This window comes from Anomaloglossus baeobatrachus, chromosome 9 (genome assembly GCF_048569485.1).
Source record: "Anomaloglossus baeobatrachus isolate aAnoBae1 chromosome 9, aAnoBae1.hap1, whole genome shotgun sequence".
In the NCBI taxonomy this organism is placed as follows: domain Eukaryota; kingdom Metazoa; phylum Chordata; class Amphibia; order Anura; family Aromobatidae; genus Anomaloglossus; species Anomaloglossus baeobatrachus.
Genome location: NC_134361.1, coordinates 158,758,815 through 158,771,734, shown reverse-complemented (window position 1 = coordinate 158,771,734; position 12,920 = coordinate 158,758,815). Strand labels below are relative to the sequence as shown.

The following is a 12,920-nucleotide window of genomic DNA, read 5'->3' as shown; positions in this document are numbered from 1 at the left end:
TCATATGTGTGTCGCCCGAGGATAAGGGGTACTCAGATCCGGGCCACGGGGTCACTTCTGTGGGTATCACGGTGGCGTGACCCGGTCTGTGATCCCAGGCTCCACAGTAAGAAGGGGATTAGGTAAGGGAGATTGTCCGTGACGCCACCCGTGGTGTGCGGTGAAGTAACGGAGCACCGCCGCTGCCGGTTAATGGATCCCGGGGATGGTGGTGGGCAGCAAGGTGGTGATTTCCCTCCACGGGTAGGGTGTTGGTGTCCCGGGACCCCGGTGAGGTGGTGCAGGGAGGAGATAGAGACCGTCTGAGAGCTGTGCGCCCGGTTGGACTGGGGGATGTTGTTACTCACAGTTTGCTTTGCAAGAAAATTCACACAGAGTCAGGAATTAACCAGAAATTGCCGGTGTCTGCAGCCTTCGGTGCAGAGGGTGTTTGGGGTCCCACACACAGTACAGCAGGTTCCTGGTCTTGTTTTGCAGCCAGACGCTTCTTTCTCCTTCCTCACTCGGGAATGGGGAGCCCAATCACCCTGCAGTGATCTGGGTCACCCCTGGATGCCGGCGGGCCACTACCCTGCCCCGGCCACCTCGGGCCCCTTCCTCACACTTCCCTTCCTTATAGCAGCCAGGAGCTATCTCTCCTGGTCTGCTCTCTTCACACTCCAAACTCACTCTGCCCCAGCCCCTCCCCTCCTGCTCTGTTTAGCTCTTATACTGGGGGGGGGGGTGTCTGTCCTGCTGCACTGGTGTGGGATCAGATTACCAAGGAGGAGAATGGCCTCCACTTTGCTGGATGTCTGCAGGCTCTGTAACACCCTGGTTTTGCCAGGGCGTCACATATGAATATAGTCTGCATCCTTGGCATGACATCTTAAACACTTTGAAGTTGCCAAATGGCCCATCCGGAACAATCTATGGGGGGGTTAAGTACGTTTGGTGTATTATATATAATTGAAACATTTTATTATTAATTGAGGGGGAAACCTTAGTTGGGGATTCCAAAATTTCTTCCCAACCCTCCTCCTGTATATTAGGAATTAATAGCCCCCATTTCTCTTTGACTGCTAATGATTGTGACTCATTCCCCACGGATAACAGGTAGGCATATAGAAAGTATATCAAGCCTTTGAGACCTAGGAATTCCTATTAGAAGAAAGGAGGATATTAAAACATGAATGTGCACTGTTATTCTCTTTTTATCAGAATTTTATAGTGGTGAGAATCCCCCATAGTGGAGATTCTATGTAAAAGTATAATATTAAACTATTATTCAAGGGAACCTGTCAGATGATTCATGCTGCCCAAAAATGTGGTAGAATAAATCAGATCCTGGATGCACAATTGCAGTCAGGTATATCTTTATCTGGAACGCTCAGGTGTTCAGAGAAAATATACTTTAAAGATCCTTTTACAGTTCTGCTGCAGATGATTGACAGGTCTCTAGCTATGTACACACATGGGAAAGACAAAATGTATGTGTCCAAAAACACACATTAGAGTAATTAAATGTCCAACACAATTTTATTTGAGATATACAACATCCAAAACATTAAAAATTGTATACACCACATCTGTGACACAACCCATGAGTCACAGTGGGATATATGTGAGGCAAATACAAGGAGTAAGAAAACTCCACAGGGGTGGGGACGAGGACAGTGATGTTAGAGAATAGTAATCAGAGTGGGGCAAAGGATAACTCCAATCAACATACAGTATCAGTATTGTACATAACCCCACTGTAACTATAATCAGCATACTATGATATTGCCATAGTCATGATTTCATATGTGAATCCCTCCGGTATATACAGCACCTATGGAGCTACATATGTCAATAAGTCAAACAGGGTAATTCCCCTAGTGTAGTGCATAGGGCAAATCTATACATACCGAAATATACACCGTCCACGACTCAGGCCCGACGCGCGTTTTGTGTCCTTTCTCAAGGGCCACCACACGTTGTCTGTATTGTCAAAAACCCGCCCTTATAATGGACATTCCCAGGTGCCTCCCCCCGCAGTTCAGTTAAATATCGCGCGTACACAGCCATCGCGACCCCCGAAATGTAAAGCACACAAACTGGCGGTAGTCACAGTGTACTCACTGTCAGTCTTTGCTGATGACACCAAACTATGTAGGATATTAAAAACTGACCTTGATAGTACAATATTACAAAAAGATCTGGATAAGATGTCAGAATGGGCAGATACTTGGCAAATGAGATTTAATGTTGATAAATGTAAAGTAATGCACCTAGGACGGAGTAATCCTATAGCTGCATATACATTAAATGGAAGTAAACTCGGGACTACAGAACAGGAGAAGAACTTGGGTATTCTCATTACAAATAAGCTGAGCAGCAGCACTCAATGTCAGGCAGCAGCTGCTAAAGCAAACAAGATTTTAGGGTGTATAAAAAGAGAGATTAGATCCTGTGATCCCAACGTATTGTTACCCCTCTATAAATCACTTGTAAGGCCACATCTGGAATATGGGAACCAGTTTTGGGCTCCACATTTTAAAAAGGACATTCAGAAGTTAGAGGCAGTTTAAAGGCGGGCAACTAGACTATTACAAGGAATGGAAGGCCTTCCATATGATGAGAGGTTGAAAAAGTTAGATATGTTTAGCTTAGAAAAAAGACGTCTCAGAGGAGATCTCATTTATATGTATAAATACATGTGTGGTCAATATAAAGGACTGGCACATGACTTATTTCTTCCAAAGACAATACTAAGGACCAGGGGGCACTCACTGCGAGTGGAAGAAAAGCGAATTCCGTCACCTAAATAGGAAAGGGTTCTTTACAGTTAGAGCAGTCAGACTGTGGAATGCCCTACCACAAGAAGTAGTAATGGCTGATACTATAACAGCTTTTAAAAAAGGGCTGGATGATTTCCTCACTAGACACAACATTGTTGGTTATAAATGACTTAGTGACCAAATGTAGAACTGGTGGAGGAAGGTTGAACTAGATGGTCCTAGGTCTTTTTCCACCTAAGTAACTATGTAACTATGCGCAGGAAAGAAGCTTTCCTAGATGTCATTCACACATTCGTGGTCCCTTCTTTGACACCACCGGTTGTATGCACCCAGAATTGCGCATGCGCCATGCACGCAGCTCAACCACAGCGCCGGAGATAGAGGGGAATGCAGTATATGTGTGTTCACCCAAAAATTAGTACATAGGTAGGCAATATAAATATCAAGCAGGATGTCCATCCCAGCAAAATGTTATGAAGCACGAAATATTTCCATATGTAAATTCCCTGGACACCAATCCTAATCCCAATTGTATCCCCATATAGCACGCCATGTTAACATACTGTTCTAACAATAGTTCAGGTTCAAGATGAGGATGCTGTCCCCTGTTTGTTCTGTGAATTACCTATTACAGATGGGAAAGACGTATCAATCACCAGCAGTGCTGGGAAGAGCTGGATCAGTTTTCCCTCGGGCTGTGGTGCCCTGCCGGATCTTTAAAATGTATGTTACCTAAAACACTAGAGTGTTTCAGAGAATAATGTAAATGTCTGCAATCGTCCAGCCAGATCTAATTCATTATACCCACAGAAAGATGTCAAGTTCCCTTTAAACTAGGTAAATTAGAGAGAAAACAGCAACCCCTGAGAACATAATAATCCAATTGAAGAAGATATGCATCAAATTGAATGAAACATTGCACATATTTGTAACATTTTGTTTACCTGCATCTCTATATATTTCTTGTCTAGGAATATACCATAGACGTGTTCTTCAGACAGAGTTGGTTGGATGAGAGATTGAAATTTGATGGTCCGATAAAAACTCTACCCCTGAATAACCTGTTGGCGAGCAAGATATGGACTCCGGACACTTTCTTCCACAATGGAAAGAAATCTGTGGCGCACAACATGACCACACCCAACAAGCTACTGAGACTGACGTACAACGGGACCTTACTTTACACCATGAGGTGATATACTTTATGTATCTGCCATTATTGAGACTGTTAGTTATTGAAATCTGAAAATATAATTAGGTTTTGCAGCATGTATCAGGCAAAAGCTGTACGATTTCAGCCATGTTTTCCATACTTTAAAATCCATTGGTGACCGAACTGCTCGGGAGCCTAGTCACACAGGATGGTTCTCCGCATCTTCTCTCCTCACCTTTTGTCATTGACTGACAGGTCTCTCCCTATACAGTACATACAAGAAGGGAGAAACCTCTCCCTCAACAAGAGTGGATGGGAGAAGAGGGTGAATGGCTTTTAAAGTACAGTGCTTTGAAAAATATTCCTATTGTGAATTTTTCCACATTTTTTTCACATTAAACCTAAAAACTTAAATATATATTGATGACATTTTATGTGATACCATATGCCATTAAATAGCAAGTATGTGTGAAGTGTAAAGGAAATAATAAATGGTTTTCTACACATTTTAAAAAATTAAATCTGAAAATTGTAATGTGCATTTGTATTCAGTACCCCTGAGTCAGTACTTTATAGGACCACCTTTCTCTGCAACTACTGCTGCAAGTCTCTTGAGGGATGTCTCTACCAGCTTTCCCCATTTAGAAGCTGAAATTATTGCCCATTCTTCTTTACAAAATAGCTGTAGCTCAGTGAGATTGGAAGGAGGCTGCGAGCAGCAAATTTCAATTCTTGTCACAGATTCTAAGTCGTATTTTGTATCACAAAAGTGAGTGCACCAATCAAATTTCTGTAAATATTTTATTATCTCTTTTCAGTGGACAACACTGAAGACATGACACTTTGATACAGTGTGCAGCTTGTATAGCAGTGTAAATTTGGTGTTCCCGCTAAATAACTCAACACACAGCCATTAATGTCTAATCCACTGGCAACAAAAATGAGTACACCCCTAAGTGAAAATGGCCAAATTGTGCCCAAACAGTCAATATCTTGTGTGGTCATCATTATTTTCAAGCACTATCTTAACTCTCTTATGCATGGAGTTCACTAAAGCTTCACAGGAGCCACTGGATCCTCTTCCATCCTCTATGATGTCATGGATGTTAGACACCTTCCACTCCTCCACTTTCCATTTGAGGAGTCCCCACAGATCCTCAATAGGGTTTAGGTCTGGAGATATGCTTGTCTGGTCCAGCATCCTTACCCTCAGTTTCTTTAGCAAGGCAATGGTTGTCTTGGAGGTGTTTGGGGTTGTTAGTTTGCCTCGGCCCAGTTTTCAAAGGGAGGGAATCATGTTCTGCTTTAGTATGTAACAGTACATGTTGGCATTCAGGATTTCATTAATGAACTGTAGCTCCCTACAGCCAGCAGCACTTATGCAGCCCCAAACCATGACACTCCCACCACCATGCCTGACTGTAGGCAAGACAAACTTGTCTTTGTACTCCTGGATGTCACCACACATGCTTGACACCATCTGAACCAAAAAAGTTTATCTTGGTCTCATCAGACCAAAGGACGTAATTCCCGTAACATCTCCTTTGTCTGCTTTTATTCAGCAAACTGTTTATTGGCTTTCTTGTGCATCATCTTTAGAAGTTGCTTTCATCTGGTCATGCACACCAATTTGATGTAGTGTGTGGTGTATGGTCTGAGTAATGACAGGATGACCCCCCCACCCCTGTAACCTCTGCAGCAAAGCTGGCAGCACTCATACTGTACATCTATTTTGAAAAGACAATCCTGGATATGACGCTGAGCACGTGCACTCAACTTCTTTGGTCGACCATGGCGAGGCCTGATCTCAGTGGAACATATCTTGTTAAACCACTGTTTAGTCTTAGCTACCATGCTGCAGCTGGAACAATTCTTTTTTTCAGATCCTCAGAGAAATCTTTGCCATGAGGAGGTATGTTGAACTTCCAGTGACCAGTATGAGAGAGTGTGTGAGCGATAACACCAAATGTAACACATATGCTTCTCATTCTCACCTGAGATCTTGTAACACTAATGAGTCATCATAGTATCATAGTATCATAGTTTTTAAGGTTGAAGGGAGACTCTAAGTCCATCTAGTTCAACCCGTAGCCTAACATGTTGATCCAGAGGAAGGCAAAAAAAAACCCAATGTGGCAAACAAGTTCCAATGGGGAAAAAATTTCCTTCCTGACTCCACATCCGGCAATCAGACTAGTTCCCTGGATCAATACCCTGTCATAAAATCTAATATACATAACTGGTAATATTAAATTTTTCAAGAAAGGCATCCAGGCTCTGCTTAAATGTTAGTAGTGAATCACTCATTACAACATCATGCGGCAGAGAGTTTCATAGTCTCACTGCTCGTACAGTAAAGAATCCTTGTCTGTGATTATGATTAAACCTTCTTTCCTCAAGACGTAGCGGATGCCCCCGTGTTCCAGTCGCAGGCCTAGGTGTAAAAAGATCTTTGGAAAGGTCTCTGTACTGTCCCCTCATATATTTATACATTGTGATTAGATCCCCCCTAAGCCTTCGTTTTTCCAAACTAAATAACCCCAAGTTTAATAACCTGTCTTGGTATTGCAGCCCACCCATTCCTCTAATAATCTTGGTGGCTCTTCTCTGCACCCTCTCCAGTTCAGCTATGTCCTTCTTATATATCGGTGACCAGAATTGTACACAGTATTCTAAGTGCGGTCGCACTAGTGACTTGTACAGAGGTAGAACTATATTTTTTTCATGAACACTTATACCTCTTTTAATGCATCCCATTATTTTATTAGCCCTGGCAGCAGCTGCCTGACACTGTCCACTAAAGTGAAGTTTACCATCCACCCATACACCCAAGTCTTTTTCTGTGTCTGTTTTACCCAGTGTTCTACAATTAAGTACATAATCATAAATGTTATTTCCTCTACCCAAGTGCATGACCTTACATTTATCTACATTAAACTTGAATTGCCACTTCTCAGCCCAATCCTCCAATTTACATAAATCTCCCTGTAATATAAAATTATCCTCCTCTGTATTGATTACCCTGCAGAGTTTAGTATCATCTGCAAATATTGAAATTCTACTCCGCATGCCCCCAACAAGGTCATTTATAAATATGTTGAAAAGAAGCGGGCCCAATACTGACCCCTGTGGTACCCCACTATGAACTGAGACCCAGTCCGAGTACGTACCATTAATAACCACCCTTTGTTTCCTATCACTGAGCCAGTTTTTAACCCAGTTACACATTTTCCCCTATCCCCATTATTCTCATTTTATGTACCAACCTTTTGTGTGGCACCGTATCAAAAGCTTTTGAAAAGTCCATATACACAACATCCACTGCATTTCCCTGGTCCAGACTTGAACTTACCTCTTCATAGAAGCTGATCAAATTAGTTTGACAGGATCGATCCCTCATAAACCCATGTTGATACTCTGTCATAAGGTTATTTTTCTTGAGATACTCCAGTATAGCATCTCTCAAGAAACCCTCAAGGATTTTACCAACCATAGGAGGTTAAACTTACCGGCCTATAATTTCCCGGCTCAGTTTTTGTCCCCTTTTTGAATATTGGCACCACATTTGCTATGCGCCAGTCCTGCGGTCACATGACACCGGGGAGGGAAAATGGCTTATTGGGCGCAATTTGGCCATTTTCTCTTAGGGGTGTTCTCACTTTTATTTCCAGCGGTTTAGACATTAATGGCTGTGTGTTGAGTTGTTTAGAGGGCACCAAATGTACACTGTTATACAAGCTGTACACTGACAACTGTACATTGTATCAAAGTGTCATATCTGCAGTGTTGCCCCATGAAACTATCTAATAAAATATTTACAAAAATGTGAAGCTTGTACTCACTTTTGTGATATAATAGGTCTGCACAGTGACTGGGCCATTCACACACATTTGGTCTAAACAATTCCATTGTATCTCTGGTACTCTTAGGGTCATTATCCTGCTGGAAGATGAACCTACAACACAGTCTCAAGACTTTTGCAGCCTCTAACATGTTTTCCTCCAGGTTTGTCCTGTATTTAGCTCCTTCCATCTTCTCATCATCTCTAACCAGCTTCCCTGTCCCTGCTGAAGCAAAGCCTCCCCACAGCATGATGCTACAACCACCATGTATGACGGTGGGGATGGTGTTTTCAGGGCGATGTGCAATTTTGCTTTTTCTACATGCAAGCTGTGTCCCCTACATGGCTACCTAACTAAAAATTACCGCTGGACAGCACATAAAAACACCATACCTGGCTGAAATCATGTATGTATCAGTTATTAAGTTAGCTTTAAATTACCCATGTGCCTATCACATATTTTATAGCAGTACTGAAAAATATTGAACAAATTCTGACAATATTGCGGTACTGGGAAGTTACATTATAGCATTTATATCTTGTTGCTTTTTTACCCTTTTTCTAACACTTTGTACATGCTGTTTGGATAAGTACCAGTGAAAACTAAATAGTATTTTTCTATTCTTTGCATTCAAATAGCTCAGGGCATGAATATTTTGTAACAGGGTTACTGTATACTGTTACTATAGTCGATGGGAGGTATGTGTCACAGAGATGGTTATCCTCTGTAATGTAAGCCCGGGAGTAAGCTCCAGTACATGTAGTGCTGGGAGAATATTAGGAGAATATTAGGAGAATATTAGGGCTGGGTTTTACGAGCAGCCGGACAGATGGATGGGTCTGGCTGCTCACATACCTCCACTTCTGGGTCTGCTTGTGGATATAAAAGGAGACCAGGAGTCTCATAGGGTGTCTGTGTTTGGGGATTGCTAGACTCTAACAGAGAGGAGCTCTGTGTGAAAGTGGACTGTTTATGCCGAGCGGGCACGCCCGCAGTGACACGGACTTATTGGGTTTTTTTTTTGTTGTTTTATACCTTTGTGGCCGAAAAGGCTTGCTTTATGTTTCTGCTGAAGCAGGTTATGAGACTTTTAAAATAAACCTGCTGGACTTTTCTAATGAAACCGTTCCTGTCCTTACCTCAACACGCAGCCAAGTGAGTAGCCTTGTTACATTTGGTGGAGAATGTGGGCATCGTTCCCAGGAAACACGTGTGATGGCGGCAGGAGCAATATATGTCCTGGGTGAAGGCGGCTGTGAGTGGCAAGGCTGATTCACCCAAGATGGAGGACGTGATTAAACACCTGGTGCAGGCTCAGCAGCAACAACAACAAGCCCAGCAGCTACAACAACAGGCCCAGCAGGAAACCAATAGGCTGTTGTTACAACAGTTGCAGCAGCAGCGAGAGGAACAGCAGCAGCAGATTAAACTTCTTGCAGAGGCGATACGTGGTCCGAGAACTGATCCAACCCAGAGACCAGGTGATGACTCATGCATCCGAAAGGCGGTAAGGAATGCGATGCAGAAAATGACCCCTGGGGATGACATAGAGGCCTTTTTAACGGTGTTCGAGAGAATTGCCGAGCGTGAGAAACTTCCGCAAGTACTGTGTGCGGAGGTGCTGGCGCCATACTTAACAGGGGAGCCGCAGAAGGCATACTATGACTTGACCCAACAAGATGCGCAAGAATATGTAAAATTAAAAACCGAAATCTTGGCACGCCTGGGGGTGACAATGACTGTCAGGGCCCAACGGGTCCATCGCTGGGCATATCACCGTGACAAACCACCCCGCTCCCAGATGTTTGACTTAGTACACCTGGTCCAGAAATGGTTGATGCCAGAGACTTCTACGCCAGCACAGATGGTGGAGCGAGTGGTAATGGATCGGTTCGTGTACTCCCTTCCGAGGCCGGTACAGACATGGGTTGCCCAGGGTGATCCCCAGAACGCTGATGACCTGGTTGGTTTGGTCGAGCGATACCAGGTGGTAGAGGGGTCGTTGGGGAAGCCACAGAACTCACCCTCTACATACTGGGGTTTCCAACAGGGAGTGGATACCCAAAAAGGGGCGGGACATTCAAGGTCAAAGGGGGCCCCGGAGCTAGTACCGAAGGTCTCAACTGGGGACATAATTTGCTTTAGATGCCATGGCCCAGGTCATATTGCTGCCCGTTGTCCCCTGACCACCGAACAGATGGAGTGTAACTTAGGTCGGCGGTGCTCCGGTGCTCCTATTACGCATATCCGGCCTGCAGTGTGGACTGTCCCTCCAGTGAGGGGCCACAAGCATGTCCCGTAAAGGTAGATGGGGTGCGAATGACTGGTCTATTAGACTCGGGGAGTTTGGTGACCCTGATAAAGGCCACACCCCCGCTGAACTTGATCCCAGGAAAGAGGTTTGGAGTCCGCTGTATCCACGGGGATGCAAAAGACTATCCTGTGGCCAGAGTGATTATTGAGACGATGCAAGATTCTGATTCCCATGAAGTGGGCGTGGTCCCGGACTTGTTGCACCCCATTATCCTTGGTCGAGACTTTTCCTTATTTTGGGACTTGTGGGGGAAGGGGGACGTGACCGGAGGCTCGGAGCAAAGCCAGATCGCTCCAAACGAAGCCCCACCACAGCCGGTGTCTGACTGTTTCCCTTTGTGTGTGCTTGTGGGTGATGAGGAGGAGACAACGTCTTCTGAGCCAGATGTTCCTGAGTTAGGGGTGAGCATAGAAAACTTTGGGTCTGCCCAGCATAGGGACCTAGCTCTGAGGGAAGCATTCAATAGTGTAACAGTCATAAATGGCGTAGCTCAGGAGCCCGGAGCTGACACTAGATTTCCATATTTCATGATGGGCGGGGATTTTTTGTACCGGGTCACAAAGATAGGAGAGGAAACAGTTGACAAGCTGCTAGTCCCAGGGCCCTATAGTTAGAAAGTGTTGGACTTAGCCCATTCACATATCTTGGTTGGCCACCTGGGCGTAGATAAAACACAAGAAAGGATTACTAGAAGATTTTTCTGGCCCGAATGTTACCGTGAGATCAGGGAGTATTGCAGGTCCTGTCCCACCTGCCAGCTAACCGCTCCAACTTCTTACTTCCGCAGTCCCCTAGTGCCGTTATCCATCATAGAAGTTCCGTTTGAGAGAATTGCCATGGACTTGGTAGGTCCTCTTGTCAAGTCTGCTCGTGGGCACCAATATATATTGGTGGTCCTCGATTATGCAACACGCTACCCGGAAGCAGTGCCCCTGAGAAACTTGTCAGCCAAAAGTATAGCCCGTGAGTTGGTTCACATCTTTGCCCGGACAGGGCTACCAAAGGAGGTCCTGACTGATCAAGGGACCCCTTTCATGAGCAAGGTGATGCGGGAGTTGTGTAAAATCCTCCAGATTAATCAATTGAAGACGTCGGTTTACCATCCGCAGACGGATGGTCTAGTGGAAAGGTTTAACAAGACATTAAAGAATATGCTCAAAAAGGTAATTGAGAAGGATGGCCGCGACTGGGACTGCCTGCTACCGTATTTACTATTTTCCATCCGGGAGGTTCCACAGGCCTCTACTGGCTTCTCTCCATTTGAACTCCTGTATGGCCGACACCCCTGGGGACTCTTAGATGTAGCCAAGGAGACCTGGGAAGCCGAAGTGACCCCCTACCGAAGCGTCATTGAACACGTCACCCAGATGCAGGAGAGGATGGCTAAGGTAATGCCCATTGTAAAAGAGTACCTCCTCCAGGCACAAGAAGCTCAAGCAAGGATCTACAATCGGTCGGCCAGAGTGAGACACTTCAGCCCCGGAGACAGGATACTCGTGCTGATTCCGACAGTGGAGAGTAAGTATCTGGCCAAATGGCAGGGCCCATATGAAATAGTAGAAAAACTGGGAGAAGTGAACTACAAAGTACATCAACCCGGGAAGCGGAAACCCTATCAAATCTACCACATCAACCTTATCAAGCCATGGCAAGACAGGGAATCCCGGGAAACCTCATGTTTGGTGGCCAAGCCAGAAGATAACATTGACGATGTAATCGTGGCAGAGTCGCTGTCGAAAGCCCAAAAACAGCAATGTCGAGAGTTACTTCAGCAGAACAGAGACCTGTTCTCGGACCTACCTGGATGTACCCAGGTAATAGAACATGAGGTTCTGACAGAGCCCCACGTGCGGGTGAACATAAAACCCTATCGAATTCCTGAGGCTCGGCGAGAGGCGATCACCAAAGAGGTGAAACGAATGCTGACACTAGCAGTCATCGAGGAGTCCAAGAGTGGTTGGTCCAGTCCAATTGTCCTTGTGCCGAAGCCGGATGGGGAATGGAGATTTTGTAACGATTATCGGAAGCTGAACGAAGTCTCCAAGTTTGATGCATATCCGATGCCTCGTGTCGACAAGCTGATTGAGAGGTTGGGCCCGGCACGGTATATAACCACCCTGGATCTTACAAAAGGATATTGGCAAATTCCCATGTCACAAAATGCCAAAGAGAAGACAGCCTTCTCTACGCCTGACGGATGCTTCCAATACACCCGGATGCCGTTTGGACTGCAGGGAGCCCCGGCCACCTTTCAGAGGGCCATGGACCAGATCCTGGCACCCCATAAGGATTACGCAGCGGCATATTTGGACGACATTGTGATCTTTAGTCTTGAATGGGGAAGCCATCTGGGAAAGGTCCAGGCGGTGTTTGATGCACTGAGGAAGGCGGGGTTTTCTATAAATCCGAAAAAGTGTGCCATGGGAAAAGAAGAGGCCAAGTATCTCGGCTATGTGGTAGGTGGAGGTGTAATTAAACCCCGAATCAACAAAGTGGATGCAATCCAGAACTGGCCAAGACCACTTTCGAAGAAGCAGGTCAGGGCCTTTCTAGGAATCGTAGTGTACTATAGAAGATTTATTCCCAACTTTGCCATGGTAGCTGCACCTCTGACTGACCTCCTTAAGGGAACGAAATCAGCTATGGCCAAGTGGACCTCAGCGGCGGAAACGGCATTCCAGGAATTGAAAGTAGTTTTGTGTAAACAACCGGTCCTGGTGGCACCCGACTTCAAGAGGGAGTTCGTGGTCCAGACGGATGCCTCGGAAGTTGGATTGGGAGCGGTCCTGTCTCAGGAATTACACGGAGAGGAACATCCCATTCTTTACCTGAGTAGAAAACTGTCACCT

At 45.1% G+C, this 12,920-nt stretch overlaps 1 protein-coding gene across 2 annotated transcripts in view; it reads left to right on the top strand.

The window, feature by feature from the left end:
• GABRA3 (gamma-aminobutyric acid type A receptor subunit alpha3) overlaps positions 1–12,920 on the top strand; it is a 422,933-nt gene that overhangs the window by 331,634 nt on the left and 78,379 nt on the right. For both annotated transcript variants that reach the window (XM_075324027.1, XM_075324028.1), the window contains one exon: positions 3,734–3,954. In XM_075324027.1, coding sequence (XP_075180142.1) covers positions 3,734–3,954 — 221 coding nt within the window. The remainder of the gene's footprint in view (positions 1–3,733; positions 3,955–12,920) is intronic.